General features: G+C 37.9%; 6 protein-coding genes and 1 non-coding gene across 11 annotated transcripts; 3 read left to right on the forward strand and 4 right to left on the reverse strand.

The window, feature by feature from the left end:
• Positions 1–186: 186 nt before the first annotated feature.
• On the forward strand, positions 187–1,940 carry LOC111484377 (chaperonin-like RbcX protein 2, chloroplastic). The gene is made up of 5 exons (XM_023130941.1): positions 187–728; positions 997–1,088; positions 1,232–1,289; positions 1,450–1,515; positions 1,605–1,940. The coding sequence occupies exons 1-5, from the start codon at positions 405–407 to the stop codon at positions 1,713–1,715; spliced, it is 651 nt and encodes a 216-aa protein (XP_022986709.1). The 5' UTR covers positions 187–404; the 3' UTR covers positions 1,716–1,940.
• On the reverse strand, positions 741–5,440 carry LOC111484372 (pentatricopeptide repeat-containing protein At1g08070, chloroplastic-like). 2 transcript variants are annotated; one of them, XM_023130928.1, is made up of 3 exons: positions 2,659–5,440; positions 2,341–2,569; positions 741–833 (listed from the first exon to the last, which is right to left on the reverse strand). In XM_023130928.1, exon 1 carries the CDS (start codon positions 5,372–5,374, stop codon positions 2,837–2,839), a length of 2,538 nt encoding a protein of 845 aa, XP_022986696.1. In that variant the 5' UTR covers positions 5,375–5,440; the 3' UTR covers positions 741–833; positions 2,341–2,569; positions 2,659–2,836. The 2 variants fall into 2 exon arrangements, with proteins under 2 accessions (XP_022986696.1, XP_022986695.1); XM_023130927.1 differs by lacking the exon at positions 741–833 and having other exon boundaries at positions 2,021–2,569.
• A 437-nt stretch (positions 5,441–5,877) lies between these two features.
• On the reverse strand, positions 5,878–12,093 carry LOC111484374 (protein DETOXIFICATION 42). Of its 4 annotated transcripts, none has more exons than XM_023130932.1 (14): positions 11,933–12,093; positions 11,261–11,460; positions 10,993–11,114; positions 10,604–10,813; positions 10,303–10,478; positions 10,060–10,195; positions 9,825–9,921; positions 9,638–9,738; positions 9,307–9,470; positions 9,159–9,230; positions 8,961–9,077; positions 8,773–8,868; positions 8,148–8,269; positions 5,878–6,255 (listed from the first exon to the last, which is right to left on the reverse strand). In XM_023130932.1, the coding sequence occupies exons 2-14, from the start codon at positions 11,350–11,352 to the stop codon at positions 6,213–6,215; spliced, it is 1,548 nt and encodes a 515-aa protein (XP_022986700.1). In that variant the 5' UTR covers positions 11,353–11,460; positions 11,933–12,093; the 3' UTR covers positions 5,878–6,212. The 4 variants fall into 4 exon arrangements, with proteins under 4 accessions (XP_022986700.1, XP_022986698.1, XP_022986701.1 ...); XM_023130930.1 differs by having other exon boundaries at positions 11,866–12,093; XM_023130933.1 differs by lacking the exon at positions 11,933–12,093 and adding an exon at positions 11,618–11,635.
• Positions 12,094–12,923: 830 nt separating this feature from the next.
• Positions 12,924–16,848, reverse strand: LOC111483716 (dicarboxylate transporter 1, chloroplastic-like). Its single transcript, XM_023129989.1, has 3 exons — positions 15,481–16,848; positions 14,764–14,985; positions 12,924–13,527 (listed from the first exon to the last, which is right to left on the reverse strand). The coding sequence occupies exons 1-3, from the start codon at positions 16,606–16,608 to the stop codon at positions 13,165–13,167; spliced, it is 1,713 nt and encodes a 570-aa protein (XP_022985757.1). The 5' UTR covers positions 16,609–16,848; the 3' UTR covers positions 12,924–13,164.
• An 826-nt stretch (positions 16,849–17,674) lies between these two features.
• Positions 17,675–17,756, forward strand: TRNAS-GCU. The gene has a single exon. It is a non-coding gene; the product is annotated as a tRNA-Ser (tRNA).
• A 1,165-nt stretch (positions 17,757–18,921) lies between these two features.
• On the reverse strand, positions 18,922–20,439 carry LOC111483757 (transcription factor MYB46-like). The gene is made up of 2 exons (XM_023130058.1): positions 20,041–20,439; positions 18,922–19,778 (listed from the first exon to the last, which is right to left on the reverse strand). The coding sequence occupies exons 1-2, from the start codon at positions 20,307–20,309 to the stop codon at positions 19,154–19,156; spliced, it is 894 nt and encodes a 297-aa protein (XP_022985826.1). The 5' UTR covers positions 20,310–20,439; the 3' UTR covers positions 18,922–19,153.
• Positions 20,440–23,174: 2,735 nt separating this feature from the next.
• On the forward strand, positions 23,175–27,464 carry LOC111483706 (tRNA-specific 2-thiouridylase MnmA). Its single transcript, XM_023129977.1, has 10 exons — positions 23,175–23,598; positions 23,827–23,901; positions 24,233–24,286; positions 24,478–24,556; positions 24,677–24,804; positions 25,186–25,269; positions 25,707–25,790; positions 26,143–26,294; positions 26,537–26,687; positions 26,852–27,464. Exons 1-10 carry the CDS (start codon positions 23,251–23,253, stop codon positions 27,305–27,307), a joined length of 1,611 nt encoding a protein of 536 aa, XP_022985745.1. The 5' UTR covers positions 23,175–23,250; the 3' UTR covers positions 27,308–27,464.
• The last annotated feature ends 20 nt before the right edge of the window (positions 27,465–27,484 follow it).

The raw sequence follows: 27,484 nt of genomic DNA on the forward strand, positions 1-27,484 counted from the left end.
ATTCAAGTGGACCATCATCGATTTTAAGTCTCTCATCATGTAATCATTAAGCTAAGAAAAAAAGAAAGTACAAATTTTCATTTCATTAGGAAAAATGGACATATTGCAGGGATGATTTAGGACCTTAGAAGACTGTCTGGTTTAAGTTGGCAGTTGGGAGTTGGAATGCGTAATTTGAAAAAAGAAAACAACAAAATCATGGACAATTCCAAATTGAATACTCAAAGTTTCAGTTTCTCACGGTCGGTTAATCTTTGACCCAATCCCATGTTCTCCGAAGCCGAAGCCTTTTCCCCACCCATTTCCACTTCTTATATTCTATTGCTTCTATTTTCAACTGCTTTAGTACCACTTCCTAAATCCTGCTTCTCTCAACGATTGTGATCTTCGAGTCTTTTTTTAGAATGGTGGGAGCTTTGTTTGCTGTGGGTGCGCCGGTGATCGACTCGCGGCCGTGCCCATGTTTGTGTTTGGACTCATCGCCGGTTACCAATACGAGTCTCAGAAGTCGTGGGGATTTGGTTTTGCCTAGGAGATCTAAGGCTAAGAGTCATTTAGCCGTGTCTCGGTTGGTGGATTTGAGAAGTTCGTTTGTCAACTCCGACAGCGAGTGGCAGCTCTCGGCCACCGGCCACCGGCGTTGGAGGAACCAACGGAGGAATCGGAGGCTTGTTGTTGTCAATGAATTTGCAGGGCAGTACGAGGAGAGTTTTGATGATGTGAAAATGGTATGGACATGATATGACTCTCTTCTTCAATGCAAAATTTCTTAATTTCATGAATTCCAGTTCTCTTCTGTTTCCTTAATGTTGAGTGTTCTTGGGACTTGCATTCTGCATTCAAGGGGGGGTGGGAAACAAGACAGCTTACTTGATTCAGCTTCCTACGATGTCTTCTTCTTTCTCTAGCTTAAATTTTATGATCGTTCTTTCTTGTCCTCTGTTTCTTCAGTAGAGTAACATTATTATAAGCTTAACAGGGGCTTCCTACTTGCAGCAAATACTTAACTATTTCACATACAAAGCTGTGAAGACAGTTCTAAATCAGCTTTATGAGATGAACCCTACCCAATACAGATGGTTTTATAAGTAAGTGAAGCCTTTCACTTGAGTTTTTACGAACTTAATTCATCAACACTGCCAATATAAATGCTTAGATTATCCTCAATAGTGTTCAGAACATATTCTATTTCCCAACCTAATCTTGACTTTCATTTTTTCTACACCAACAGCTTTGTTGTAAATCACAAGCCCAGGGATGGGAAGCGTTTCATCCGAACCCTTGTAAAGGTAGAAGTAAAGAAATCTCCTAGTTTTTTTTTTACATCCATTTTCAAAATACGGTCAACTTGAACCTAGCTCACTTGATTAAGACATCATATCTTCAAGGATATGAAATAATTGAGTATTGAACAATAAGATATTTGATGTGCGTGTGTTCGATTAACAGGAGAAACAGGATTTGGCTGAGAGAGTGATGATAACAAGACTTCATCTCTATAACAAATGGGTCAAGGTTAGAACAAATTAGTATTTTGAAGACAATTTCTTTGTTGGAGCCATTATAAGAACACATATTCCTTATGATTTGGTGTTATTGCTTAGAGATGTGATCACGCTGAAATATACAAAGAGATATCAGGCGAGAACTTGGAGTTGATGCGAGAGCGACTAATGGAGACTGTAATATGGCCTTCAGACGACAAGAGCTTTTAGAAGATTGGCTGACTAGGAGCTACTAGATTATTTCTTTTTCCTAATTTCTTTTCCTTTAGTTACGTCGACCAATCTGGCCATGTCCTTAGTAGTCAATTCTCATTCATATTATTTTTCATCAACTAAGAAGAATTCTTATATCCAATATTTAAAAGATTGTCACTGTAAATACTTTCAACCTCTTATACATGTTAAAAGTATCGATCTTATTGAATATGTTTCTATTACTTACAAGGTTTCAGTATAACTCAACAAGTTTAGGCATATACCGTAAAAAAGTTCATGTTCCATGTCAACACCCTTCCATTTGAAAGACAGTCATTTCTCAATTTCTAAAGCAAAATTATGCAGGCATTACATTGACTATCTTCAAGAGAAATTTTGTGGATCCACCACCATCGTTAAGGTGTTAAAGGTGGTAATCATTAGTAAAGGGTGTTGGTTCATGGTTGTTGATTTAGAACTCTTTCAGTGAAATAACTTAAGGAATACATATCTCACATGGACGGTCATATATCAAATCATAATTTGTACCAGCAAGTAGAATGGCTAGTTTATACACGATAAACCAACATGCCCGGAAATAAGGTAGGATAATGAGACAACAAAAACATAGTATACATACCGGTTCGGTTCTTGGAGGAATCTAGATCTTGTTGTTGGTGGAACCAGGCAAGTGACTAACTTAGACAGTTGGAGATTGCAACGAAGAATGCAGCAAGAACAGTCCACAGGTACAGCCCTTATGCACTACCAGGTGCTCTTGTAAGACATCTCGGGAAAGATCAGAGAATATCGATCTGCGACTCAACAATTCTCTCACAAAGGGAAACTAATTTCAGTTGACTGGATTCCTGAAAAAACAGAATCTTTGTAAGATAAAGTAAATGTGCTTACAAGTACTAACAGTTAAAGGATACTTGGATAGTAACGGCTCTGTTACATGGGAATACTCTCCTGGTGCTAGCCGAGTAGATATCTTCCTTTTAGGATTAGCAGAGCAAACCATGAGCATAATGTAAGGCGTGAACCTCGACATATGAATTTTCTTTACAGCCTCTTCTACATATATGCACGCACATAAAATCATGTCTGGGTGGATGACAGAAAAATCCTAAATTTCAGCCCATATCTTGGATCAATGATGTTAAAGAATTCAAATTTTCGTAAATTTCATCTGATTGAGGGTGTGATACGTCAGTTGCAGTGAAATAGTGGACCTGACTTCCGATTACAATCCAGCTAGTTCCTGGAGGCTTCACTAGACCTTTATCTCTAAGCCACTTTCTTATCTGTGAAACCTCTGACCAAAGACCTGCTGCTGCGTAGATATTTGAAAGCAAAACAAAATTCCCTGGATTGCTTGGTTCTAATTCAACAAGCTTTCTAAAGATGGTTTCGACTAGTTTTTTATTGCTTTTAACCTGACATGAACTGAGCAAAGCTCTCCAAATTGATGCATCGGGCTCAACGGGCATTGAGCTGATGAGAGCTATAGCTTCAGAAAAATGGCCCCCACGACCAAGCAGATCAATTATACAACCATAGTGAGCAAGTTGAGGAGCAATACCAAAGTCCCGCACCATGGAACTAAAAAGCTGCAAACCAGTCTTGGTCAGACCAGAATGGCTGCAGGCAGATAAAACAGATACAAAGGATATATTGTTTGGCTTGAAACCATCATCCAACATCTGTGCAAATGCTAGAGTAGCATCGTGTCCACGACCGTGCATGCCATACCCTGTTATCATGGCATTCCATGAGACAATATTTCTTGCCTGCAGGGTGTTAAAAATCTTTTCTGCGTATTGCATTTTACCACATCGTGCATACATAGTTATAAAAGCATTTGCTAGAGAAGCATCCAATTCAAAAGATTCTCCCCTTCTAGTTGTGTAAGCATGCAAGCACTGTCCTAGTGGTAGATGGGCAAGCTGGGTACAAGATGTGAGAATACTTATGATTGTCACGGAGTTAGGCTCCAGCTCAGAAATCATATGGTTAAAAAGTAATAGAGCTTTTCCTGCATTGTCATTCTTTATATAGCTCGAAATTAGGGAATTCCATGAAATTAAATCTCTTTCGGGACATCTAATAAACAGATTTGTAGCCGATCCTTCATCACTAGAGTTTATGTACATTTCAGTCAGTGAAGTGTTCAAAGAAGTATTTATTTCAAGACCATTTTTTATTGCAAAACCATGGATCGATCGCCCAAACACTAAATCACTTCCATCTTTACATAATGCAAGGAGAGATATCATTGTGTATGAATTGAACTTGATTTCTGATTCACACATCGTCATAAAGAGTTCAAATGCTTTGGCTCGAAACTTACTCTGAGCAAGTGCTAATATCATTGTGTTCCAGGAGATGACGTCCAAACCTCTCGTCTTATCAAAAAGTTTCTGTGCAGCATCAATTTGATTGTGCTCAACATACATGCTTAACAATGCATTGCCCAGAAATACATCTAGTTCCATTCCACTTTTCATGGCATGAGCATGTAAGCCTCTACCCCAAATAGAACCATCATTTAGATCTTCGCATAAAGACAACATAATCGCAACGGTTCTTTTGTCTTCTTTTAAGCCTTCCAAACGCATTTTAATATACAAAGCTATAGCTTCAGCATGAAATCCGAAGGCAATGTATGCAGATATCATAGAATTCCATAAGGCGGCATCAGAGGTGGGAACGGCATTAAACAACGCACATGATGACTCCAGACGTCCATTATCACTATACATATTCAACAGTGCATTTAATACGAACAAGTCATCAATGAAATTGAACTTGATAGCCAACTGATGCAGTTGCATGCCTAATTGGAGAGACTCAGATTCTGCACAGGCTTGAATTACCAGCAGCATTGTAACAGCATCAAACTTTATACCCTCAGTGAGCATACTACTAAAAAGCTTCAAAGCTTTTGGGTAATCTCCAATATTGAGATATCCGGTTATCATTGCATTCCAACTCACTACATTTCTCATCTCCATCAAGCTAAAAACTCGGTGAGAAACTGCTGCATCAAATCTCATATAAAATCCTATCAAAGCAGTACCAACATGTGCATCCATATCAAACAACCCATTTCTCAAACAATAACCATGAATCTCATGTCCTAATCGCAGTTCCAACATCTCAGCACAAGCCAAAAGCAGAGGCACTACAGTACGAGAATTGGGTGTGAGGCCTGCCTTTTGCATCTCCATAAACAACAACACTGCTTCTTTATAGCACGAACAGCCCACATATCCCGAAATCAATGCATTCCACGACACCAAATCTCTTTCAGGCATTTCATCGAACACTTTACTGGCCTCTCTAACAAGACCACATTTACTATAGAAATCGACCAAGGCAGTCCCAACCCGAACATCTCTGATCAAATCCGAATCCCTAATACAAGAATGAATTCGTGCCCCTTTTTCAATGGCGTTGAGCCTCCCGCAAGCTTTTAAAACAAGAGGCATTGTAGCAGAATCGGGTGCAATACCAAGAGACTCCATCTGGGTATATGTAGAAAGAATGGCATGGTCATTCTTAAGCTTGGTTTGGTGCTTTATAATCAAGTTCCAGTCCTTTGAGACATTGATGGCTTGTTTAGGAGTCGGAGAGCGTCCGTGAATGCTTAGGGTGGCTGAAATCTCCATCGACAAAGAGCCACGAACATTTGGCGCGGGGGAGCAAGGAAGTTAAAGGATAAAGTAAACGATCAACAGATCAACGCTTTTGAAGTGAAGTTGGGGAAAATTATTTAACTATGGGTTAAATTACAATTTCATTTACAGTTAATAAAAAATAAGATTATAAACTATCTAATCAAATAGAAATTAAATTTCTAGTATATTTAATATTTTAAAAACTAAATTTTATATCTTGATATTAAACCTTTAATTTCACACAAAATTAAAAATTTTAAAAATGAAAATAAATAATTTAAACAAACTTGACGGTATAGTTTGGGTGAAACAATTTTTTTTATGATTGTTTTTAAATTTTAAGTTGCACTAAAATTAATTTAAAATATTTTTAATAATTATTAGAATATGAATATGATTTAATTATTTTTAACATCACGTAACACAATCTATAAATAAAAATTATTATTTATATTTAAGATGAAAATCAAACACTTTTTCATGAGCTTGGAACGAATAGTTTCAAAGTAAAAGGAATGCATATAAAAAACTTGCATAAAATTTAAAACAATTTTCAGTTATTACACTGATAATCACTCTCAGAACGGCCATTTACAACTACAAAACACTAAAACATCTTCTATTTTCTTGTCGTATACGTGCAAGAACAGGCAGCCATCTCTCTTCTGTACATGAACTCGAAGCTATCACAATTTTAAGGTTTTATGCTTGGATGTCCTGATGCAAAACCCTGCGTATGGAGGTATGTCTTTGGAGATAAATTACATGGTGATTCTGTAAAAGAAACGTCACCGATCAGCTTATCGATGTTCAACGGACAAACTCTATCCTAGCTCCGGAGGAAATACCAAGGGCCTGTTCCAGTGCCTACCCTGTAAATGAATCCAGGTGCTGTTAAAAAACATTGGTCTTTTGTAATGGCTACTGTAACACGTTTGGTTAGATGAAAAGGGCAAAATATCAACGTACCTCCAGAATCCGGCTAGCGTTCGTAGGCTCATGTAGATAGTTAAGGCGACCCAGATGCCGATGAATCTTTGAGTTGCAGAGAGAATGAACAAACAGAAAATGCTGATTATAGCCACCAGAACCTGGAGAGAGTTTGAAAGGTTGGACAATGAGAGTTGTTCATCATTTACCTCATCTAGAATTCTTTCCCTTTTCTTTGGGGCCTAGAAGTTTATATGCTTCTCTACTTATCCTAAATCCTAAATGAGCAACCTGATATTTTCTCAGCAGATACTGTCCTCTTTGGGCTTCCCCTCAAGGTTTAAAAATGCGTATGATAGGGAGAGGTTTCCGACCGGTGTCTGGCTCTGATACCATTTGTAACACCCCAAACCCACCGCTAACAAATATTGTCCTCTTTGGACTTCCCCTCAAAATTTTAAAACACGTCTAATTGGGAGAAATTTCCAAACCCTTATAAGGAATCCCACAAAGGTTTCCAAACCCGATGTGGATCTCACAGCTTTGTTGTTAGATCCCAACCAAATCCAGATTGGGGACACTAACCAGCCACTATAGTTATTTTTTGTATCATTGCTCCATGGTGCCTCTTCCTATAGGAAATGAATATTGAGGATGAACTCACCAAGGAGTAAGCTGAGTATGCAAAATCAGAAGCTCCAAAGTTGACACCATCAAAAACAAATGCCAAGGCGTTGATTGGTTGCATAGCAGCAACAAACTACACCAATTAAAAGCAAATTCAGTTTCGGTTTCTGTTCAATATTGAAGTGAGTAATAGCTTTGCCATAGCAAGCAGACAAGATGTCATACTGGAATTCCTACGCCAATAAGGTGGAGAACATCGACATCACTTGTAAATAACTTCGCTCCAAATGTCATCCCAACTCCAAGGAAGACTGCGAGTATCAATCCCAGAAACAATCCCAGCTGCAGTATAGTTTACTATGTAATTATAGGGAAAATGCATTTATTAAAAGTGATTAGGTCTGTAAACAAATGATTAAGAACCTGTAATACTCTAGATGCTGCAGCCGTCGCCTTATTTTGGTCGTTTTGGGCAAAGGCACTTGCTAGTATTGCCTGAAGAAAGTTACAAACACTTTTAACTTCAGTACAAGTTTATTAAATGAAAGGAACTTAGAAATCTTTTCCAAACCTGCCCAGCAACAGCTAGTCCATCGGCAAGTAGAGACGTTGTCAACCAAACCTGCAAGCAGACCTGAAATGCAGCCATTGATGTCGATCCCTGACGTGCAGCCAATGACCCAGCAAGGGTCACACAGAAAGTCACAGCAATAACTCTCATTAACAATAGAAAACCTGTAGAAAAATGAACACAATTTATTAAATCCTGGAATTTCAGATTGAAGATATCATAGTATAATTCTAAAAACTACTTCCAGCTAAGATATAAATTGAAGAACCAAGTATTAAAAACATGGTTAATCTTTGATTTTACGTAGATGCACACGAATCCCATCCCTTACCATTTTTCAGAAATCGACTAAATTGCAGATGTTTGATACTGGGAGGTAAGAGATCAACGTGTCCCATTAATCTCCAAAAGAGTATCAGTGCAGTTAGGTATCTACAAAACAGAAATAAACGTAAAAAAAAAAAAAGAAGCAGAAAATCCTTGGATGTCGTGGAATCAATGTATACCATACAACTTACTGTGATATAACATGTGCAATGGCTGCACCACTGGCGCCTAAACGAAAATTGAATATGAATAATNTAATGGCTACTGTAACACGTTTGGTTAGATGAAAAGGGCAAAATATCAACGTACCTCCAGAATCCGGCTAGCGTTCGTAGGCTCATGTAGATAGTTAAGGCGACCCAGATGCCGATGAATCTTTGAGTTGCAGAGAGAATGAACAAACAGAAAATGCTGATTATAGCCACCAGAACCTGGAGAGAGTTTGAAAGGTTGGACAATGAGAGTTGTTCATCATTTACCTCATCTAGAATTCTTTCCCTTTTCTTTGGGGCCTAGAAGTTTATATGCTTCTCTACTTATCCTAAATCCTAAATGAGCAACCTGATATTTTCTCAGCAGATACTGTCCTCTTTGGGCTTCCCCTCAAGGTTTAAAAATGCGTATGATAGGGAGAGGTTTCCGACCGGTGTCTGGCTCTGATACCATTTGTAACACCCCAAACCCACCGCTAACAAATATTGTCCTCTTTGGACTTCCCCTCAAAATTTTAAAACACGTCTAATTGGGAGAAATTTCCAAACCCTTATAAGGAATCCCACAAAGGTTTCCAAACCCGATGTGGATCTCACAGCTTTGTTGTTAGATCCCAACCAAATCCAGATTGGGGACACTAACCAGCCACTATAGTTATTTTTTGTATCATTGCTCCATGGTGCCTCTTCCTATAGGAAATGAATATTGAGGATGAACTCACCAAGGAGTAAGCTGAGTATGCAAAATCAGAAGCTCCAAAGTTGACACCATCAAAAACAAATGCCAAGGCGTTGATTGGTTGCATAGCAGCAACAAACTACACCAATTAAAAGCAAATTCAGTTTCGGTTTCTGTTCAATATTGAAGTGAGTAATAGCTTTGCCATAGCAAGCAGACAAGATGTCATACTGGAATTCCTACGCCAATAAGGTGGAGAACATCGACATCACTTGTAAATAACTTCGCTCCAAATGTCATCCCAACTCCAAGGAAGACTGCGAGTATCAATCCCAGAAACAATCCCAGCTGCAGTATAGTTTACTATGTAATTATAGGGAAAATGCATTTATTAAAAGTGATTAGGTCTGTAAACAAATGATTAAGAACCTGTAATACTCTAGATGCTGCAGCCGTCGCCTTATTTTGGTCGTTTTGGGCAAAGGCACTTGCTAGTATTGCCTGAAGAAAGTTACAAACACTTTTAACTTCAGTACAAGTTTATTAAATGAAAGGAACTTAGAAATCTTTTCCAAACCTGCCCAGCAACAGCTAGTCCATCGGCAAGTAGAGACGTTGTCAACCAAACCTGCAAGCAGACCTGAAATGCAGCCATTGATGTCGATCCCTGACGTGCAGCCAATGACCCAGCAAGGGTCACACAGAAAGTCACAGCAATAACTCTCATTAACAATAGAAAACCTGTAGAAAAATGAACACAATTTATTAAATCCTGGAATTTCAGATTGAAGATATCATAGTATAATTCTAAAAACTACTTCCAGCTAAGATATAAATTGAAGAACCAAGTATTAAAAACATGGTTAATCTTTGATTTTACGTAGATGCACACGAATCCCATCCCTTACCATTTTTCAGAAATCGACTAAATTGCAGATGTTTGATACTGGGAGGTAAGAGATCAACGTGTCCCATTAATCTCCAAAAGAGTATCAGTGCAGTTAGGTATCTACAAAACAGAAATAAACGTAAAAAAAAAAAAAGAAGCAGAAAATCCTTGGATGTCGTGGAATCAATGTATACCATACAACTTACTGTGATATAACATGTGCAATGGCTGCACCACTGGCGCCTAAACGAAAATTGAATATGAATAATGGGTCTAGAATAATGTTTGTTGCATCTCCTGCCACTGAAGCAGAACAAGGGGGAAAATATGAACACAGATAATTCGGAGGTTCAAAAAAGAATGGTTTTGGAAACTCTTTTTTGACTTTTTCCTGTTGTTAGATAAACAGAAGTAGAACTTAGGAATTGTTTTGAAGTATACCAGTTGCATATAAAGGAGTTTTTGTGTCCTTAAATCCACGAAAGATCCCTTGCATGGCCAAGGAGAGAAGAACTGCTGGGGCACCGAGTGACCTCAGTGTCAAGTACTGCTGTGCAGGAGTCATCATCAGAGAATCCTACATTCATGTTATGCAGCTAAAATCATGTATAAGAACTGCCTTAAGACATTAATTTACAAAAACAGACAAAAAATTCTGATTGTTTCACAATAGGAAATACTCACAGACTTGACTCCCATAAAATTTAATAGGGGTCTAGCCCAAGATATCAAGAAGATGGCTTGAACAAGGCCAAGAACACCGCCAATAACCAAAGCCGATGAGGCTGATGGGATATATCTTCTTCCATTCTCAACTTTCCTATCTAATGGCTTTGAATGGTGTGCATCTTCACTTTTCCCTGTCAAGGATAACAAATGAAATCAGATGATGTGAGGTTTAGGACTAAGAAGAATCTAATGGCTTATGAATATTTTAGTGTTCAAAATAGGGGAAGGTTTGAATAGTGTACGAGATAAAGCATACCATTTTGTGGGATCATCAATTTTTTATCATCATTTGTAAAGAAACCTCTGTCCATATCGTTATTATCCTCTGCTTCATTAGAAACACTTCCAATTGAATCTTCCTCAGCAACGAAAGATGTGGTGACACTTACAAGCGGGAAAATTGCAACTCTTGAAACTTGATTAAATAAAGCAATAGCAACCCCAACAGCAGCAAGCTCCACCGAACCTGTATCGATGATATAGCAATATGAACACGCTACAAAGTCTTGGGAGAAAGCAATGGAGAAATTATACAAATCCTATTACCACTACTAGCAAAAACTCACACTGCACAAGGGCGTGAAAGAAATTAAGAGAGCCCCTCCTAAAAAGTATTCGTAAAAGTTCTAGGAGAAAAGCAGTTACCTATGTGGCCAATGAATGCTGTGTCGACCAGAGAAGCTACTGGATCAGCCGCCAAAGCCAGTGTGGCAGGCAAAGCAATCTGTGCTATTTCCCGACCAAGTTCATCCAACTTACAAACATGCCTGTTCACAAACAGAGAGAACAGTGAAACAATTACCACGATTGCAAAGAAGGGTCCTTGTGAAATCGTTAAGGATCATAATCCAAATAACCTCAGGCCAAAAAAAAAAAAAAGGAAAGGAAAAGAAATGTTCAGCAGCTTCTTTACTTGGCATCCTTGAAGAAGATACGAATAGGTGTTCTTGTTTTATCCCAATATGAATGAGGGTCATCTTCCTCGGACATGATCGAGAAGGCCATCCCCTGAACTGTTTTTAAATGATCATGGTGCCTATGTTCTCAAGTGACACAGGCAGATAACTATAGCCCAATTGAAGACGAAAGAAGCTCAAGATCGAATCCCAGAACCTGCAGAATGAACAAAAACGTTGAAACTTCAATTGTTTCAAAACCTAACAATAGATATTAAAGTGGGTTTCAGCAACAAGCGCCAGAAGGAACAACTCAAAATTTTGCTGGATTAGAAACAACATATATAAAAATGAACGAAACCCATTTCATTTACTGCGTCTGTCCGTCAAGCAAGTTAGACTCTAAAATAACTTTTGTCCCAATAACAGTCGTAAAGAATAAGATCAACCATTCAATGTACAAAAAGCCGAAAACATTCAAATCATTGGACAAAATTTCCTGATTTGAAGACATCACGAACCACAAACCGCTACACAAGAAGAAATTTCAACTCAAAGACTAAGCAGAAGAAAGTTCCCAGTTGGATGAAACAGTCTCACAAAGACATTTCAAGTTGGATACCTCAACTCCGCCGGTGTGGAGAAAGACCCACTTCAAATTCAAAGCGCAGAAGAAGAAGGTCGCTTACTTGGAAGACAAATTTTGACGTAGTGGAAGGCGAAGAGGGCGAGATGGTGGGTGAGATGATGGAAAGAAAGCAAAGGAAAGTGAGGCATTTTCTAGGGAAGAAATACCCGGGGCACTCCGATCACATGCACGTTGGGCCGTTGGCGTTGGCATTGGCATTGGCGAGCAAAAGCCAAGCGGCAAAGAAAAGGGCCTCTTTGTCTTTTCCACCAGGGAAAGAACGGTCAGGGTAAGATTCGTCCACCTTGCCAATAATTTGGAATAATTTCCACGCATGATCTAACAATGGTAACTAATTTTAGGTTATTTGGAATTGACCTCCAATCAGATTTTTTTTTTTTCCCTTCAAGATGAATAAAATTTAAATATCTTTTAAAAATGGAACAAATATAATAATTTTGGTAAAATTTTAAAATATTCATTTCCATTCTTAATATCTTTGTATTTTGATTATTACATTAATTTTGCATTTAACAAAAAAAATAGAGTAATTGGTTTAATAATTTTGAAGGAAGTTCGAAGTGGATTATTGAAAATGTTAAATGATTTCCGTGATTTAGGAAAAGACACATGGCAGCATTTTGCATATGTTGCTGACAAAGGCTTAGCAGGATCAGACTCAAAGTTGGGAAGACGCCCACTTCGCACCGAGACTTGGTTTAACCGTAAAAAGACTATAATAGCCCTATGGTTGAGATCGGGAATACGCGACTAATTTATTAATTTTGAAATTATATTATTGATTCGGTCAAATAAAAGCGAGGAAGCTTCCTTATTCCCAATTCCGTTCTTTGGCACAAATACTTCTCTGCTTCCATTTCCATAAGAGGTGGAAGCCATCCCCCTAAAATCACCATAAACTTTTAATGCTACCATTCCTGATTCTACTGCCTGCCTAACCTCCATCTTTGCCTGTTTATCTCTCAATTATATCATCATTGGGGAGGTGGTGGGGGGAATGGTTAAGATTAAAAATGTCACAAATTGCGAGCAATGAATCTGCAAAGTCAAACTTTTTTCTGGTACATGTAAACTTTATCTTGAGTAACATCTTCTAGTTTTCAGATTACGATCTCATAGATGTCACTAAAGGATCATTCTGGCAGTGGAAATAATAAATATGAGATCAAAAAAGCAAACTTACAACCTGCCTCGAAGGTCTAGGAAGAAAATTGTACCTCGAGACATATTAACAAATTCAGGATGGTTTAATCTTGGTCTAGATCAGTTGCTTCACCATAAACCGATGGCCTTCCACCACATTCCTCCAGCGCCAAGCCAGATAATGATGTTGACAATAGAGACGATGAACCCATAGCCCCACCATTGAGCAAGAGGAACATAGTTGGCACCATAGAAGACAGGCGCTGAGCCAATGCCGTAGTGGGTTAGGCCACCCATCAGGTTAGATAAGAAGGAAAGTACTATTGCTCCAAAGTAGGGGGGCGTCCCCAAAGCACTAGCAACAGATAAGAAGGCGGTAAACATTGCGCCTATGTGAGCAGCTCCACTTGCAAAGAAGTAGTGGGAGTAGAAATAGAGAAGAACTAAAATGCCGAACGACAGCTGCCATGAAAGGCCAAGTCCACCAACAAACTGTGGAAAGAGCACAAACTTGTGAGAAGAGTTGCTCATCCAACGTAGCACAGTAACAATAGTAGATTGCCAACAGCGACAACAACATTCTGAATGCATTAAAAGATCAAGTAATATAACTATGTGCAAAGATCAGAATCCGAGCCTCCCTATGCAACATCTGGCTAGTTTTGTACAGTATTGATGAATAGAGAAAATCTTGAAGGGAACACCGAGCAGAAGTCCATTGAAGTTCAGCATTGGGTAGTTAGTTGATGTTATTAGACTCCATTACCTCATGGAGCTATATGCAGCATGCATAATGTTATAGCAAATTGAAAATTAAACCTAGTCCTCGTTTGATAATATGTTGTTTTTTGATTTCCTTAAATAAGTTTTAAAAAACTAAGTCAAGTTTTGAAAAACTTGTTTTGTTTTTAGAGTTTGGTTATGAATTCAAATGCTTATTTAAGAAAGGTGAAAATCATAGAGCAAAAATTGGAAGGAACAAGCATAAAGTTCAAACATGGCCTTAAAAGTTTTCTTTCCAGATTTTTTTCCTTGCGGATTTTCTTTAGGCGTGGGAAGGAAGAAGCACAGATTCTGGCAAATATCACTGAATGGCAAAAGGGAATCTTGAGGCACAATCTTTGAACTGCGTAGGATGCCACTTATTTTCATTTATCAGATGCGTGGACTCACTAGTTTATGAAACGTTCCACCCTACAGGCTCTACTAGGAACAATTCAAGTGGTATCTACACTAACTCAAAATAGCCTGCTAGGTATGATCAAACTCCCTTTAACTTTTCTGTAATTTTATCTCTTGGGATGTTTGTGACCTCCAGAATCAAGCCCAATATCCTGCTCCCATATGCTTTCCTATTGTTTTTTATTTTTTGTTTTTTTGCTTAAAGAATACAATCAATGAAGAAATCTAAAAGCCAAAAACCTTGAATATGGACATAAAGATATCCTAGAGGAAGTTCTGGTTGAATGTTGGGAGTAATACTTTTATGTGGGTACTTTTGAAACATAATGCTCATTACAGGACTTTTTGGTATTCTTAAATTTAGAAAGAATCTTTTGGTTGTTTAGATGGATCTAAGAAGTGCTTTTAATTAATTAGAAGCATTTTTCCTACTCCAAGTTTCATGCTAAACTTGTTCCTAATCATGCATCCACACTCAAATACTCAGATTATCAACTGCCCGCGCAAAGGCCAATGGCATGTAAATAAAGGGAATTCAAGGCAAACCTTCACTACAGTTTGGCTGAACCAGGAGATGAGACCATATTTGTTGAGATACCCTGCCATTGCAATGAGTGCAGCAAACCATGTAAGAGTGTCCCAGGCAACAGCTTCTCCCAAGCACTCTTTCCATGTCACAACGCCTGTAACAAGAAGGACGGACAATCCCAAGATGGCAGCAGTAACAGCGTCCACATTAAGAACCCCTCCAAAAACCCAAAGACCCACCTGATCCAAGGAATAAGATAGGCAGCTGTTAACATCTCCACTATGCAACTTAAAGCAATATAACTTTCCAACGAACACCAAGGACTAGACCAGGCATACAACTTCCACTTGATAATTAGGCCACACATTAAGGGCCACACATAGAATACATTTGGCGAGCTAAACAAGGAAATAACTCACTAAAGCTTCAGCACTAGAGTTCAACATCCCAATTTGAACTTGCTGATAAGCAAACCACATTAAGAGAAGCAAAAAGTAACACTCTCTATAATACATGTTCCAGCACAATCGATAGTGTTCTTCTAACTTTTGAGATAAGTAGTTTTCAGAGTTTGATTATTACGATTAAGCAAATATAGAAGCAAATGTAAAAGTTTCGAAATAGGACATGAAGTTCTTAGATTTCAATCAACTCAAAAGCTAAAAAGCAAAAGGCAAAAGTTTCAAACTGATACGAGAAAAAGAGTAGGGACAGGGACAAAGATGGTTTAATACCGTGAGAAGCAGAGTTCCAGCCATTATGATCTCATTCTTGGTCATTGGTCCCATCTTGTCCAACTTCTCTCTGGCAAGCTTTGGTGCATCTGGACTGCTTTTCACCGTGGGCGGATAGATCACATACAAAAGCAATGGCACCACAATCAAGGAGATCAATCCTGGAACAATCGCTGCTTTAGCCCAGTCGGTCCATCCAATCGTCTGCTTAATTGTGTTATACGTCAGAGTCGCACTCAGAGGATTAGCAGCCATAGCCGTCAAGAACATGGATGATGAAATCACCGAAGTTTGAAAGCAAGTGAGCATCAACCACGATCCCAACCGGTTCTCCGTACCATCACCAACATTGCTACCGCAAGCAACACAAAGCGATTTCACCAGTGGAAGGAATATCCCTCCTGCTCTGGCCGACACCGAGGGAATTGCCGGCGCCAACAGGGCCTCACTGAATACTAAACTGTACCCTAACCCTAACGACGAACTACCGAATAGAGAAACAAATTGATAAGCAATTCGATTACCAAGTCCGGTCTTAATGAAACCCCGAGCAAAGAAGAAGGCAAGAGCGATGAGCCATGGGATGGGATCACCAAACGCAGAGAAGGCAGCAGAGAAAGTTAGGGTTTTAGTCAGAACAGATGCGCCTAGTCCCAGCAAAGCAACAGCACCAAGAGGCAATGGCTGAGTTATAATCCCAACAATGGTAGCGAGGAAAATCGCGAGCAATTGCCACGCGTTTCGAGAAACACCAGACGGAACCGGAACAAACCACAAAATGATACCCGTAGCAATCGAAGCAATAAGTGGCTTAATCGCCGCACCTTGCCATGGCTGAGAAGCCGGAGCTACAGCAGCAGCAGAAGAAGAAGAAGAAGCCGCTCGGACAGTAAAAGCACTGAGATTTCCACGAGAGCTTCCGATATTTAGAGCTGGTTTAACGGATTTAGCTTCACTTGATAGAGAAGACGGATTGCGGAAGCTAGTTCTGATGCCATTTCCGAAAATGGCGGTTTTGGGAAGACTGGAACGGAGAGAGGAGCAGCGAATTTGAGCATTTGAATCAGATTTCGGAAGGCGCGACCGGAGAGAAGGGAGATACGAGGAAGTCAGCGCCAGAGAGGCCATTAACCGGTCTTGCTATAATGCGACGGCGACGGCGGTGAGAAGTTCGACAGCCGTAGAGATTTTCAAATCGAAAAACAACTACTGGACACTGGACAGAAATCCAAAGGCGGAGTTTTGGATGGAAGAACTACGATTCGACCAAAGATGAAAAAAAAAAAAAAAAAAAAAAAAAAAAAAAAAAAAAAAAAAAGGTGAACAGTTAGCTTCGAAGGATCCGCCGAAGTTGGTTAATGCGGCGAACTTTGGAACTGGGAGGGCGAACCACGTGGTGATTCTAAATAGAATCCATCGCGGATGACGTGGAGAGTTGGAGCCAATGAGATATTCGATAATCCACGTGGCAATAGGTAAATGGTGGATGGTCTTTAAATGGAAGAGGAGGAAGAGATCTAACATGTGAGGTCAGGAAGGGGGTGAAAGAAAATGACGGAATCACCCCTGTGATAGTGAAATGTAGCGACACGTGCACCACCCGTGGAAGTGGAAATAGGAGTGTTCCAAATAGAGACGGAGGAGAAACGGTGGAATTAAATGAATTGGTGAACAGAACCGATAAAAAAATGAAACGGGAAGGGGTGAAATGACTCAACGGAGTAGCCAAGAGGCGTGACTGTTTCGATTTATAAGTTCCAGCTGTCACTCTCGGCCAGCTAAGCCACACATGTCAGATATAGTTCTAGTGAACCATATGAATCAATATTATATCCCTATGTCTATCTATTCACTCTCCTTGCCCTATATTTTTCTCTATATACATTTCTAAATCTTTAAAATTGTATTTATTTTCTTTATATACTTTAAAATTTGTTCTACTAAACTAAATTAAACTTAATAACTATGTTATAAGATGTCTGGACTATATGATATTACATTGCCATTCCATTTTTAAATAATATAATTAACATAATACGAAAATAATGAATTGATGAAATTAATTATAAGTACTTATTTAGGTGGAATAAAAATGATCTATTCAAAAAAAAAATGCCAGAGAATAATATTTAAAAAGTAAACAACTTGATAAAATATTTCAAATAATATTTATGGAGATGCCCACCAACAAGTTGTCGCTTTGGCCGAGTGGTTAAGGCGTGTGCCTGCTAAGTACATGGGGTTTCCCCGCGAGAGTTCGAATCTCTCAGGCGACGTTGTTTTTCTATTTTTCTTTTACGGTTTAAGAGGCCCTTTATTGGGCCCGATACCACGGGCCAATTTCAGAGTTTGCCCTAATTCCAACCCAAATGTAATTATTAAACATGTTTATTACTTATAGTCTTTAATATTATTATTATCCTTTTAGCGTGGTTTTTCCTTTTTTTTTTTCTTTAATATAAAAAACACTATGAACCCTAATGAAAGAGAATAAATTTGAAAAATTTCCCCAAATCACTCTAGCAACTAATCCAAGACATGATGAAGTGTACTTTGTTTGTTATTGAAGTAACCGAAGATTTAGTTTTTCTAAATAAAATAATTAATAGATACACATGTTAGTCATGGCCTATCCTTCTAAGTCCTTAACAAAATGATTGGGCAACAAAAGGGACATTCTTTTTATCATTCATTTAAGTGGAAAAATAAAAAGGGTCCCTTTTTATGTCTACTTATGACCTCATTTCTGTAAAATATTTCAATTGGGTCATTTTCCAAGCTAGCTTTTTTGGGAGAACTCTCTATGTGACCATAATATATTTTTAGTGTGGGTCTATGTTTATGCATCATTTAATCCTTTATTAAAGTTATTCATTCTTGTATTTTACGTGGATTATATTAAAAAAACAACAACAACAACAACACAAATTGTTACTTTACAACTAGTTTAAAATTAATAAATTTATTGAAAAGGAATATATGTTAAATATCTGCCTCCCACCTTATCCATTTATTTATTTTTGTAATAAAAATTAATTCAATACGAGGGTTATCACAATCATAACAACTCCTTTCTTTTGTATTAACCCTATGATGCTAATTTTATTTACCCCTAAGATGAAATGTCACATACATATCTCAATGTGTGGGTACATTTATTTTAGGTAAAACAAAAGAGAAAGAGAGATAGCTAGTGTGTTGCATAATGGGATTTAGAATTGAAACCAAGCATGTGCTAACTAATCTCTCATTGACATAATTAGTCGTGAAAAAAATGGGAAAGTCACTACGAAAAGCAAAAGGTTTAGGGACAAAAAACAAAACAAATGATAAAAGATGCTGTGGTTCTTGTTCATTCCCTTAGTGGACGAGAGATTTAGTGATCATTAAACCCCATTAATACAATGAATAATCGTATCATTTACATTCATAATCTTGAGAAACGAAGAACAATAGCAAACTTCCATTAATTTCTCAATATCTTTGCTGTACATGCATGTTACTAACAATAACAAACTACGTATAGCTCTCTTTACAATATTGTTTCTCTTAGCTTAATCCACAGCTCTGTTTAATGGAGTGGCTTTGAAGGGTCTTCTGTGTGTCTACCATATCATTCCCATTCATCTAACTTCTTCTATGAACACATTTTCGACAAATCTATACTGTTTTACTATTGCACTTGAAAATTGAGATATGGGAAACAAGAAGGAACGTCTTTCATCAAATCTTCCAGGTCCCATTCGCCGATTGAAAACTCCTCGTGAACAAAATTTGGTCCAACCCCACCATTGATGTTCTCCATCTTTGGATTATTGTTGGTATTATTATTGTGATTAGCGAGGCAGTTGATGTTGCTAATTAAGTAATTACCATGGTTAGCTTCTTTAACTAGGGTTGTGGCGGCTGTGGTGGCGGTAGTGACGACGGTTGTGGTGTTAACACGCTGCAAAACAGGGAGATTATTGAAGAAACTGTCATGTTCTAGGAAAAAACCCTGTTCCGCCTCAGCGGTGAAGGTCGGGAAGGGATCGAGCGCGATAATGGAAGGCGAGGGATGGGAAGCGTAAATGGGGTAATCAATTAAGCCTTGTTGTTGTTGTTGTTGATAATCTTGAGTGGATAAGAGGCCGCCAAAAGGAATGGATTTTGAGTTGTCGGAGGGGGAGCCGGCGGAGCTGGTGTTGGGAGACGACGTTGAGGACAAATTCTTGAGCCTCTTTTTAATCGTTGAGTTCCAAAAATTCTTGATTTCGTTGTCGGTTCTTCCCGGCAATCGCGCTGCAATTTGAGACCATCTGCATTTTATAATTACGTAGACGTTTTAAAATCTGTGCATGCAGCTGCCTCTAATAATAACATCAATAAATGATTAAATACAATAAGCCAGTTTAATTAGAGAGGAAGATTAAACAAAACCCAGAATTTTTTTAATCATACCCCTTCGCCAACATATTACGTTTTTACCCAAAGCCTAGGTAGAGCTAAAACCATTTATTGTTATTGTTATTATTATTAAAAGATTTAAAGTTTTAAGTGAAAAATGGATGGAAAAAAGACCTGTTGCCGAGGAGAGAATGCAAATGGATGATAAGGCGTTCTTCTTGGGGAGAGAAGGCGCCGCGTTTGAGGTCAGGGTGTAAGTAGTTGATCCAACGGAGGCGGCAGCTTTTGCCGCAGCGCTGAAGGCCGGCATTACGAGCGACGTCGCTCCAGCAGCCTTGGCCATTGTTGAGCATGTAGGTCATCAACTTGTCGTCTTCCTCAGGCGACCAGAGGCCCTTTCTGAGCTTGGTGGTGCGAGCAGCGGCGGGGTCAGGCTTCCTCATTGGGATCAGTAATGGAAATGTGTTGTTGTTCGAACTGGGTTGATGTGGATCTATGTGGAATTTATAGAGTAAAGATGGAGTAGGAAAAATGAAATATGATGATTCTGATGCTTGTGGGGCTTGCTTACAATATTGGGAAGAGATAGAGAGAGAGAGAAATAGGGTTGTTGATGGGTCTTTGGTAGAAACGGTTTGGAGGGGGACCTGATTATTAAAAAAAAAAATCAAATTTTAGTCGGGGACAGAACGGTGTCGTCTTGTCTTTGACTCAATTACTTTTTTCCTCTTCTTTTTTGGTTAAATTTAATCCACGTTTCTTCACTAACAAGAGAGAGAGAGGGTTTGTTTTCCAGCCAAGCCAAGATATTTGCTTCCACTTCACATTACCTAATTTCTCTCTCTTCCACACGTGTACTTCAAGATAGATCCTTTTTACTTTTTTTCATTTTTTTATTTATCAAGTCTCTAGGTACAAACATACATTCTAATGAATTAATGTTTTAAGGGTTTTTGGGCCTTAGTTTGTTAGATATAATTAATTTTGTGTTTGAACAATTATTTAGGGGTGCAGTTCTTGGTTTTGGTTCATCCACATCGTACAATTCTCCAAGCATTGTGTTGGTTGGATTTGCAAATCTTCAACTTTCCTTCTCCTCCCATTTCATTTCTGCCGTGTCTAAGAAGTTGGATTATTATTGTCCACCTCATAATAATGAATATAAGATTTAATCCATTTTTTTAATATTATTTTAAAGCTTAATTATATTATCAGCATTAAGAAATGGAATTAAAATTGTATTGTAATTAACAAAGACATTTTCATTTTGCAAAGAAAAAGACAGATTTTTAGGAGTCCAAAAAGGGTACGGCCCTTTGAAATTTTTGACCTGAAAGGAATGGAAAATTGTGTTTCAAGTTACTATTATATGAAAATGTTTTCTTATTCTTTTTCTTTTGCCTTACAAATTAGGTTTTCCATTTGACGTATTTTTAGTGCAACCGAGTACTAAACAAATTAACATTTTGGTTTGTTTTATTTATTTAGTTTTCTGAATATGTGGAAGTAAATAAATAAAACAAACAGGTTCCAAGTAGCTTTCTGCCTTTTTAATGTAGTTGCAGGAAGAGATATAACGAGAAAATGCAGCAAACAAGGAGCTATAAGGACCTTACTCTCTATTTCATCATATTATAATATGATTATTATTGTGAAAGAAGAGACATTAAATGGATTAATGTGAGTGAATTAGGAAAAGGAAATTAAAAAGGCAAAGTCAAACCATAAAAAGAAAAAAGAAAGTTGTGTGTATATGAATTATTTGGGCTTGATATTTTGACATCATTGCCCAATATTTCAAATGCCCACATTGCAATATCTCCCATGGGGCCACTCACTGAATAGTACAAGACAAGATCAATTCCCTTAAAAAAAAAAAATAATAATAATAATAATAATCGTCGATGTGGCAGGTCGAGATTCGTGGTTGAATATTATTGGGTGAAGATTAAAATGAAGCAATAATTCAGAACCCTAATGATGTAAATACCAATATTGGAGAAATTATTTGGTTTATGACAAAACTACCTTTGCTTATTGACTCAAAATTAATTTCATCATTAAATAACAGTAATCACTTGGAAAAGCGAATTTAGCACAATTTCGAATCAAAGGGGAGGGGAAGGAGGTGGTGATATTTAGTATTAATCGGGCCATGTCGGCAGTATTAAATGCATAATTTAATTTGCTTCAATTTATCCTGACATGGGTATCATACAAACCGATGCGTTTTATGCAGTTCAAATTTTCCTGACAAAAATAAAAAATAAAATATTTCTTTTCGTGCCCATGTCGGCAGTTGGACAAAAAGAAATTTAAAGGAAAAAAAAAAAGAGCATTTCACTTCTGTCAACCACTCTCAAATTAGCATAATTCTCTATCTCAATTCTAGAGGGCAAGGTTGCTTGAAAATTAGGCTTCCCTTCTTACTAACCATTGCATAAAGAGAAGATAAATGTTACACACTCTAACCTTGACCTACGTCTCATTACAAAAATGGAACCATCTAACATGTCGCATTAATTAAGAGTTTTGAACGACCTATCTAATATAATGTTATGTCTAATGCAAGATCGACACACAACGATCAATGGATCAATGGTCGTAGAGATATTGTGTGTGAGAGAGAAAACTAAGAGGGATGGAGGAAGAATGAATCCAAAATAGCAATGTAACAACAATTCTTGTATATAATTTATGTCTTAAAACATGGAGTGTGAATCAAACCCATGCCATTTAAAATTTTTGACGTCTTAATTAATGAAAATATGTGTTAATTAATTGAGTGACACGTGATTTCAATTTCAATTTCAAATGTTAAGGTTAAGGAGATCGGTTACAATTCACATTAAAAAAAAACATATATTAGATAATAGAATTGACTAAATGTGATACGTCAACTATCACACTATGCTTGGGCTTGGACATTTATATGAACAATAATGAGGAATCTTGGTGGGTTTATTGCTATTTTTGTGGTGTAATTCTGTTTGGCAATCGGCTATGGTTGTGATTTTTTATTTATTTTAAAAAATTTATTCTTTTTCTTCATTGGGAGCTAAAAACTTTAAAAAAAAAAAAAAAAAAAAAAAACACTAGACCAAGGGTAAAGTGGACAATACACAAAAGAAAATTGTAAAAAATGCAAATTGGGCCTAGTTCAAACGGGCTCTCCAGTAACTTTTCAGGACAGTGATCCAGATGGACACGAAATGGGCTTATGAAATGGCCCATATATCAGTAATCGTCAATTTCATTATTTTCATTTAAAATTTCAACGAAATTAATTTGGATAATATGTTATTTTAGTTTATTCGGCTCGTCTGCCCTTCAGAGCGAGAAGAATGCAGCGGCGGTGGATATAAGGAGGAATCAATTACAGTGATGCTGAGACTGAGAGTGAAGCCCGTTTGGTGCACTCTTCCGATCTCCCACTTCACTTCTCTTACCCTTCGCCCCTCAATTCTCAGACCTGTTCTCCGCCGCCACAGGCCTCGACTCTTCATCACCCGATTCTCCGCCTCCTCTGCTGTGCATAAAGCCTCGGAATCTTCTTCAGCTAAAGGCCTCTCGGATGGCGACTTGGAGCCTTTCCTCTCATGTTCGATGCCTCGCTATCCGCTCAAAGTTGCTGTTCTTCTTAGCGGTGGCGTCGATAGCAGCGTCGCCCTCCGCCTCCTCCACGCTGCTGGCCACTCCTGCACTGCCTTCTATCTCAAGATATGGTTTCAGGTGCCAACTCTTTGTTCCTTTAATGGAACAGATCATATGCTTCATGTGTTTTCTTGTAAAGTAAGGAAGCTGATATTGGGAATGCTGGCGCAGTCGGTGTTTAGGATTATAATTAATGACGAGCGTGGACGTGTTTCTGCTTTGCTATGTATATGATATGTATGTTCTCGGGAAGAGGACAATAACCTTTTCATGTGACCGCAGTTTTGATGGATTTTGTTTGCGTAGGAAGACTTCGAGAATTTTTGGTCAGAATGCCCATGGGACGATGATTTGAAGTATGCTAAAGCTGTTTGTGATCGGGTTTGTCACTATTTTAGCTTTATGAATCCATCTAGACTTGCAAAGTTTTGTGATTGTTTGGATTGACTTTCTAAGTCCTTAAAAGCACGTCTTTTTGCATTTAGAAGCACTTTTTGTAAGTGCTAGAAAGTTAATCAAAACAGACTTTTAATTTGGCAAAAAAAAAAAAAAAAAATCCAAATTGAACGTAGTTCAAGATACCCATAAGTTATTTCACCACATGACGCTAAGCGTAGTTATAGGTTCTGCGTGTGGGGAGAATCTGTCTTATTTTCTGCCGTAGTTTGTGCTGAAGAGAGAATTAGAATTGAAAATGTACACTGGTTTTCAGGTTGATGTACCATTGGAAGTGGTTCATTTGACAGAGGAATATTGGAGGAACGTGGTAAGTGCATTTACAACTACAAAATTTTATTCTGTAACTTTGCCGGATAACTTAATGATGTAGTTCATCAAACCAATTTGGTATTAGTTGTGCTGGCTGACCATCTTCCTCATTCCTTCTTTTCTAATAGGACAAAACAGTTTTGGGTTAGTTTTTCTGTCTGATGAATATTGCTTAGTTCATGTTTTTAGGTTTCTTATATAATTGAAGAATATCGATGTGGCCGTACTCCGAACCCTGATGTCCTCTGTAACACAAGAATAAAGTTTGGTATGTTCATTAAATGCCTTTGAAGGACTTTATAAAAATTTTGGCTATATTGCAAACTTTTGGTAATGTCTACGATATTTTTTGTATTAATTAATTTATGGCATTCCCTGCCTTTTCCAGGTGCATTCATGGATGCAATAAGCAATATGGAGTTTGATTATGTTGCTTCAGGGCATTATGCGAATGTTATTCATCCATCTGCTGATCAAATGGATAAACCTTCTGTTTTAGAACTATCCAAGGACATGGTATCTACAAATGGTTGCATTGGCCTTTATTTCAATCTACCCTATCCAATAGGGTGTATCAGTCATAACTTGCTTAACTTCAATATTTCGAAGTTGATTGTTTCGTGTTGACTTTTGTCTATATTCTGTGCATGACAGTTAGTGATACCATTAGTAATTCAACTTGAAGTCTCATATATTACTCTGTGGCATAAATATGACCTATATTGATGAATTATATGGGCTAATATTTGTTGTAATCCTTCTAGAAATATCATCAACAAGTAATATGATTGCTTACCTAGTTCAAGGTTCATTGTTGAACACATTTGTCTCTTCCTTGTTCCTTCTTGCTCCAAACTAAAGAGTTCTTGTTTCTCTTCACTATTTTTGTTTTCTTAGGTCAAAGATCAAACATATTTTCTGTCGCATCTCTCACAGAACCAGCTTAAAAGGCTTTTATTCCCTCTTGGTTGTATTCCGAAGGTTTGTTCAAGCTTACTTTACAGCATTTATTATCATGGGTTTTTAAGATATCTCTTGCGTTTCAGACTTCAAGAGTGTAATCTGAGAGCTTCAGCTATTGTTGGTCTGATTTTGTACTGGCCTTTTAGGCTTCTACAGACATAAACACCTAGGGGCTAACATTGGTTGAGGAATTTATGTATGTAATATAAGTTAAAAAATTGTATTACATACCAATTGGTGTAGATATCATTTTAAAGCTATTAAGTTTTAAACTATTCTTGGGTGCAAGAACTTGTATAAATGCTTCAATTTGTAAGTTCATATCATGAATTGGCTCTTGCTTCATCTAGTGCGTACTTGTGTGCTTGTGATCTTGTTAATATGTTTTCCTTGAATTGTAACTTCAGCAATATTTTTCCCTCTCAGCCTTATATTCCCTCAGCAATTATCTGCAGGATGAGGTTCGCAAACTTGCTGCAAAATTCAACTTACCCAACAAAGACAGAAAGGATTCACAAGGAATATGTTTCCTTGGGAAGGTAGTTTCGGATGTGATGATTTATGCATCTATTTTACTGGGAGGACTGAATGCTTTCTCAAAATTCATTAGTCAATGCCAATATTTCTAATATTTTAGTGTTGCCATTTTATATTTTAAAAATATCCTTCTACGTTTTATCACTATTTAAAATGACAGAAGCTAGCTCAAAGTATAAAATTTGCTAACTGTTGAAGAATTTTTCTGATGGCTAAACTTTCCCCTTGCTGGGTTTTTATTTCCTTATTCTTCATGGCAGTGAAAAAAATCTTGATAGTCCGGTTTCAGAAGATAAGTCTGTGTAAGGTATCTTGCGGTAGAATTAATGCAGAATCTGTTTCTTTGATGTGTAGATAAAATTTAGTGAATTTGTGGCGAGACATATTGGGGAGGACGAAGGTGTGATATTGGAGGCAGAGTCGGGAGATTTTCTTGGCAAACATCGAGGGTTTTGGTTTTACACAATTGGCCAACGCCAAGGCCTAAAACTTCCTGGAGGACCTTGGTATGCCTTTTTAGTTTATTTTCAAGAATAAGTTCAATGTTCCCAGCTGTTTAGCGGTTTACGACCACTTCCAAATCTTCAAGCACATCTTAAATTCTACTTGGTAGAGTAGATTTGGACGTTTCAGGGTGCCAGTTTAGTTTTAAATAACTAATCACGTTAGATTATCTCCAATTTGTTGCTTCTCAAGTTAATATTCTTTTGTTATGTCTCTTCAGCTTTTATGCATTGGTCTAATGCAGGTATGTTGTGGAGAAAGATATTAGGAACAATGTAGTATTTGTTTCGAGAAATTATTTCTCACTTGACAAAAGAAGACGGTCGTTTCGAGTTGGATCATTGAAATGGCTGAGTGGGTTGGTTCCAGACCAATTTACTGGGCTTCAATGTAAGGTAAAGTTTCAGCTTCCATCTCTCATATTTCTCGCTAGTTTCACTGCTTCAAGTTGGCCTGCCTGTAACTGTTCAACCGGAGTCAGTTTATTCCTGCAAATTTGTGTTTGAACTGATGTCATTTCTAGTTCCCCCCATGTATGTTAATTTTATACAATTTTTAGGTCCGACATGGCCCGAGTTTCTATAGTTGCATTCTGACAATGGAACGCGATGAAGATAGTGATGAAGATGTTGCTGTTGTCCTTCTAAGCGAAGATGACCAAGGCCTTGCAGCAGGCCAGTTTGCAGCCTTTTATCAGGGAAGGAGATGCATTGGATCTGGTGTGATTTTAGAATCTTGGGATGATCAGGGGTTTCCTGTATGTGCAAAGGCTCTTGAAATTGCACAAATGGAAGATAAGTCGAAGCTTGGAAAACCAATAAAGATAAAAGTTAAACCAGAGAATGCTACGAAAGAATGTGAAACTAAAGATGATACAAAAATACACGGCGTGTTAAAGAATCAACAAACCACTGTGGTTGAGCAAACCGGAGAAGTGGCTTCGGATGAAGCACTCACCACAGCCCCAATGAAATGGCTTGGAAGCCTTCGGAAGAAGCTTCTGCAGGTATTTTAATTTTGCCTCAGTTTAGAAATCGAATCCTCGACTACAGCCCTGCAATGAGAGTGAAATCCATATTTTATTCCTTTGAATCTGTTGACTGAATTATGACATATTTGTATGTTTGTGATGGAGCAAATATAGGAGGCTCTCCTCTCTTATTCCGACGCCTTTTCTTTGCATTTGAATCGA

This window comes from Cucurbita maxima, unplaced genomic scaffold, assembly GCF_002738345.1.
Source record: "Cucurbita maxima cultivar Rimu unplaced genomic scaffold, Cmax_1.0 Cma_Scf00009, whole genome shotgun sequence".
NCBI classification, from domain to species: domain Eukaryota; kingdom Viridiplantae; phylum Streptophyta; class Magnoliopsida; order Cucurbitales; family Cucurbitaceae; genus Cucurbita; species Cucurbita maxima.

Coding starts and splice junctions, on each gene's coding strand:
- LOC111484377 (XM_023130941.1), top strand. CDS start 405: ATGGTGGGAGCTTTGTTTGCTGTGGGTGCGCCGGTGATCGACTCGCGG. Junction 1,089..1,231: donor CAATACAGATGGTTTTATAA/GTAAGTGAAGCC, acceptor CTACACCAACAG/CTTTGTTGTAAATCACAAGC. Junction 1,516..1,604: donor TCTATAACAAATGGGTCAAG/GTTAGAACAAAT, acceptor GTTATTGCTTAG/AGATGTGATCACGCTGAAAT.
- LOC111484372 (XM_023130928.1), bottom strand. CDS start 5,374: ATGGAGATTTCAGCCACCCTAAGCATTCACGGACGCTCTCCGACTCCT.
- LOC111484374 (XM_023130932.1), bottom strand. CDS start 11,352: ATGGCCTTCTCGATCATGTCCGAGGAAGATGACCCTCATTCATATTGG. Junction 11,115..11,260: donor ATCTTCTTCAAGGATGCCAA/GTAAAGAAGCTG, acceptor GTTTGTGAACAG/GCATGTTTGTAAGTTGGATG. Junction 8,270..8,772: donor CATACTCAGCTTACTCCTTG/GTGAGTTCATCC, acceptor AACTCTCTCCAG/GTTCTGGTGGCTATAATCAG.
- LOC111483716 (XM_023129989.1), bottom strand. CDS start 16,608: ATGGCCTCTCTGGCGCTGACTTCCTCGTATCTCCCTTCTCTCCGGTCG. Junction 14,986..15,480: donor CTGGAACTCTGCTTCTCACG/GTATTAAACCAT, acceptor TCCTTGGATCAG/GTGGGTCTTTGGGTTTTTGG. Junction 13,528..14,763: donor TCAGCCAAACTGTAGTGAAG/GTTTGCCTTGAA, acceptor CTCTTTCCACAG/TTTGTTGGTGGACTTGGCCT.
- LOC111483757 (XM_023130058.1), bottom strand. CDS start 20,309: ATGAGGAAGCCTGACCCCGCCGCTGCTCGCACCACCAAGCTCAGAAAG. Junction 19,779..20,040: donor CATTCTCTCCTCGGCAACAG/GTCTTTTTTCCA, acceptor TATAAAATGCAG/ATGGTCTCAAATTGCAGCGC.
- LOC111483706 (XM_023129977.1), top strand. CDS start 23,251: ATGCTGAGACTGAGAGTGAAGCCCGTTTGGTGCACTCTTCCGATCTCC. Junction 23,599..23,826: donor ATCTCAAGATATGGTTTCAG/GTGCCAACTCTT, acceptor TTGTTTGCGTAG/GAAGACTTCGAGAATTTTTG. Junction 26,295..26,536: donor AAACTTCCTGGAGGACCTTG/GTATGCCTTTTT, acceptor GGTCTAATGCAG/GTATGTTGTGGAGAAAGATA.